We start from the raw sequence: 5,006 nt of genomic DNA, 5'->3' as shown, positions 1-5,006 counted from the left end.
AACCATGGAAAAGGACTATTCACATTGGTCGGGATAACACACGGAAGGAGAAAAAAAAGACAGTAGTTCGATTTGCTAGGTGAGGAAAAAATGACAAGAGATAAGTCGAATTACTACAAGAAAAGAACAGAGCAACAAGATTCGAGCTAGAAAAAATAAGATTGAAATTCTTTATATAATATACATAGTTTTGTTCTTAAAATCATATATAATATATACATAGTTGACATTGAAATATATTATTTAACATAATCATTAAAATATTTTATTTATGAAGTATATTGTTCACATTAAAATGTTATTTTTTTATTAATATATTTTTAAATACATATCACTATTACTTAAATTTACATTGAAATATTATATTTATTATCTACATAAAATTATATTATTATTATTATTATTATTATTTTAAATGCCATAATTAGTTGTATATGTCCCTTATCACCCTTCTTTTCATTCTTTTTATTGAGGATCTTAGAATATTTCTCTGGTAGGCACATATGGATGGGTCACTGATAGATCTCTTTATCACTAAACAAGTCAAGGTTACTCATCTAATTTTTGTTGATAATGTGTTAATTTTTGGTAAATTATTCGTTTGGGAATGGAGACACATTTATGATATTATTAACATTTTTGGATTGGTCTTTGGACTCGTTATGAATAATTCTACATCTCATATGATTTTTTCTTAGTGAGATGATCAATTGGTTTTCGAGATTACTCAAAATTTTGGAGTTATATGCACTGCATTGGATGGGGGTTTTAAATATCTTAGATTTATGCTCAAACCTAATTGTTATGGAATTAAGGAATGGAGCTTGTTTATAGAGAAATTCCACCATAAAATATTATCATGGGCACACAGGTGGCTCTCCTTGGGAGGTAAGCTGACTCTGGTTCGAGCAGTGCTTTAGAGCATCTCTATATACTGGCTACATCTTTTCACACTACCTAAGAATATCATTAAGAGGATATGCTCCATCATCTCCAACTTTATTTGGGACGATAACTCTGATAAGCACAAGTATCATCTGGCCAGCTTCGCGGTTCTGACTGGGAGGAAAGAGGATGGTGGATGGGGAATCCTTGATCTCAAGCGTATGAGTTGGGCATTAGTTATGAATTTTTTTTTTGGAAGCTCTAAATGGAGATGGTCTCTCATATAACATCATCAAATCTAAATGCCTCCTAAATAAATCGATGATATTGTGGATAAAGGTTGGCGTACACATCTCAGGTGACATTTTCTATATTTGGTTTAGATCCTATTTGTGGATTTACAGGGGATCAGACCTTTCCACCGGTTCTACTACAAAAAATCCACAATCTGGGCATACATTATGTTAGTCAAATATTTGTACAGGACGTATTTTCCAATCCCTATTGGCTCATGGCTTCCGAAATTGGATTATATAGGGACCTTGTAGATAGATGGAATATCTACATTCGAGACCTTGCACATGCAGACATATTTCTCATTGAAAATGAGGATAAATATGTATGGAACGACAATTTGGTGATGGGTCAAATAATGGTACAAGAGGCATACTGGTACATTTTTCCAACTATTCTATCTTCCTCCAATAAATGGTTTATGCAAATATGGAAGTGGAAGATTCCAATAAGACTAAATCTCTTTGCTCAGCTCATATGGAAAAATACAATCTTGACATGGGACAATATATGTCGTAAAGGAAATAGTGGGCATGGTTTTTTTACTCTGTATGGAGGTGATGGAAGACTCGACTCGTCTAATTCTTCGATGCTCCTTTGCAAAATCAATTTGGTTTGGTGTATTTAAGATTTTGCATTTACATGCAGATTTGAACAACTCTTTTGTGACTGATCGTATTCAGGACTGGATTATTGAATATACTCGGACCACTTCCTATATATATTATATGGGGAATTTGGAAAAACAAAAATTCAGTTATCTTTGAGAACAATTTTCCTAATATTTGACCGATGTGTGTTTGCATCGTGGCAGATTATAAGGAACCATATTTTGGCGGGGATACACCCATTGTGAGGCAAGTATCTCCTCTACAAACTTTAACACCCTTTCCACTGGGTTAGTTCGATGGTGTAGCAAAGGATGTGATTTGCGGTAGCGACGCCTACACCATCATTCAGATAGGCACTATGTACCATATAAGTTGGAATGGGGGTAAAGGGACAAATACACAAGTTGAAGTTCTCGCACTATTGGGCCTTCTATTCTGTGCATGCAAGTTTGGGTGGTATACTTGGTAGTCTTCGGAGATTCACAACCAGTTGTGGAGTGTGTTTTTAATAAATATGTTTTCTTCTCGCTACTCCTTTTCAACTAGTTGGGTAGAATCCAAAAAATCACGGAACAATTTATTGCTCTGACAATTTCTTATACAACCTCGGAATTCAATTCGATGGCTGATAAGTTATTCGAAGATGGCCTTTTGTTGCCTTTCTCTATGTTAGAGTACAAATTCTATGCAAATTCTACATATGTGGAATACTCAAGAAAACTACCTTCTCTTTTCTTAGTTTCTCTTTTATTAAGATATAAATATAGGAGTACATTTTTAATTATGAGGGTAATTTTCTTTTTAATTATAAAGGTGTTTTGTTGTAATTTTTTACTATAGAATATCCATTTTAACTATGACATATGTAAATGGGCTATTATATATAATATAATATTGTTAATTTTTTCTGATAAAGGAAAAAAATCCACTGCACCACTTATTGGCTATTTATGTTATATCACTTCCATGTAAATTCAACCTGTAATTTTAACCTATTAACATTTTTCTCAAACAACTTCACACTCTCTTCTCCATATTTGGCATCTAGTACTAACGGTCTACCTTATTACTACCTCGACCCAACATGACATTAATGCTTGTGCCCACCATCCTACTATTGACAATGCAATCGCTGCTTCTCTCCATTTTCGTAAATAGAATTTTCTCTACCCTCAGTCGCATTTTAGATTGTCAATCACACAATCTTACATAAGTTTAACCCAAACTCCACTTCAGTTAGCCACTTACTAGTATAGTCTTCGGTGACGTGGCGGAAATCCAAACATTCGCTCGCACTTCAAAGATCCCTGCTTCGTGAGTCATTGACCTCCCATTGATCGGATGTCCCTCGGGGTTTTGAGATGACCTCGCATTAAGCTGTGAGACAACACTATCAATAATAGGCGACCGAATATGACCCAGAAATCAAAGGAAAAACTCAAGTAAAAAGGATAAAACGGGATTCAAAATTGCTTGAGAATTGAACTAGCAACTTCATTTGAAAATTGTTTTGACCATACGAAGCAGAGACGATAAAGTGAAATCATGCATTACGTCTGCGCTCTCTGCTTTTAACTTTAATGGGATTTTTAGTGGTAGTTGTCTCGTGCAAGGTCAGGATTCTTCGTGGTGTGATATATAGTAGTCGGGGGATTTTAGCATAGCATATCCGAGATAGAAGAGGCAGACTCATAAAACTCCAAAATGGCAACGGAGGGAGAAAAGGGGCACGTAAAGCTGCTAGGTGTGACTCTCAGTCCCTTCGTGGTGCGTGTTTGCATTGCTCTGGCCCTTAAAGGTATCGATTACGAATTCATCCCAGAGAATTTGCAGCCTCAAAGTGAGTTGCTGCTGAAATCAAACCCTGTTCACAATAAAATTCCAGTGCTTATCCACAATGGAAAGCCTGTTTGTGAATCCATGATTATTGTGCAATACATCGAGGAGGCATGGGGCAATAAGGCACCGAATCTTATGCCCAAAGATCCATATGACCGAGCCATTGCTCGCTTCTGGGCTGCCTTTGTAGACGATAAGGTAATTTAACGTAATCGCTTGCATTCATAGCTCATCGACCCTTTCTTTGTCTGGAATTTGTGTCTTCGAAAGTTCCAATTATGTGTTTTTCTATTCCGTAACAAGTATACTTGTGGTTGCAATGTGTGCAAACAACATGTTTAATTTATCAACTAATCAAATTAAAGAAAAAATATTAGTTGATAAATTGAACATGTTATTGTTGATTGCCTCATTTAATAAATCTTTGTAATAATGATGTTGTACTTGTTATATATTTCCATATTTTCAAACTTAGAAGATTCCAATCATTTGTGCTCTATTTGAAAAATTTTGTTCTCTGTTTTATTATTAATGGTTGGGTCATTTTAGGGCACAAGTAAAGATTACCATACCCCTATCATCTTTAGTCACTGTTACTCCACCATTTGCCTGCTACTCCACCATTTTCCTAGATTTCCTTTGGAAATCCATAATCCTTTATTCAATGGTTGGTGATCCATAATTCTTTATTCAATGCACATGTCCAGAGAACAAATATTTCTCAACATAATAAATCTATCTAGAAAAATATGTATAAAAATTTCTATAAATATAAAGAGTTTTTTACATAATAGTAGTATTCTTAGTTACAATAAGATGTGCTATAAATTACTTTACATAAGAGGCCTATACTAAAATATTGCTTGTTTTATTTTATTTTAAAATAATCACATATATGTTTGCCAATTTTCCTTATATGATGGGGATCCAAACGATTTGTTATCGATGTCGTTGGTTCTTAACCCTCCTCACAAAACATAGATAGGATTGCTAGGGATTATACGATCGAAATTCCTTGGTGCAAGTTCTAGAAAAGACTTTTGTTGACAAGAATCTCTACCTAAAAACCATCCCCACCATGGATTTCAAAGGTTATTTCTTGGAAAAAAATTATTTGGAAAATCTTTGTTTAGGTCTAGCATTATTAAAATTTCTTCGAAGAGTTTGGATGCTGGGAAACACCACAAAAAGTTGAAGCTGAGGAGTACCATATGTTCAGTCTCAATGACATAGCCTTTGACAGGTACAATATTGTGTATATATCGATCCCATGTATGTTCTAGATGTATATATCAATCAATTTTATCATGCCCTATAGCAGAGAATGGTGAATTACAGATAAATGATGGTTTGTTGTTGTAAAACATCTTCTTTTAT

General features: G+C 34.4%; 1 protein-coding gene across 1 annotated transcript; it reads left to right on the top strand.

Moving 5' to 3' along the window:
• The first annotated feature begins 3,494 nt into the window (after positions 1-3,494).
• Positions 3,495-3,836, top strand: LOC149204773 (glutathione S-transferase U16-like). Its single transcript, XM_089397207.1, has one exon. It carries the CDS (start codon positions 3,495-3,497, stop codon positions 3,834-3,836), a length of 342 nt encoding a protein of 113 aa, XP_089253333.1.
• Positions 3,837-5,006: the final 1,170 nt, after the last annotated feature.

This window comes from Pinus tabuliformis, chromosome 1_2, assembly GCF_031772625.1.
Source record: "Pinus tabuliformis cultivar Carrire ecotype Pingquan chromosome 1_2, CPIR1, whole genome shotgun sequence".
Classification (NCBI taxonomy): domain Eukaryota; kingdom Viridiplantae; phylum Streptophyta; class Pinopsida; order Pinales; family Pinaceae; genus Pinus; species Pinus tabuliformis.
Note: the sequence above shows the minus strand (reverse complement) of the source record. Positions and strands in the feature narration are given on the sequence as shown.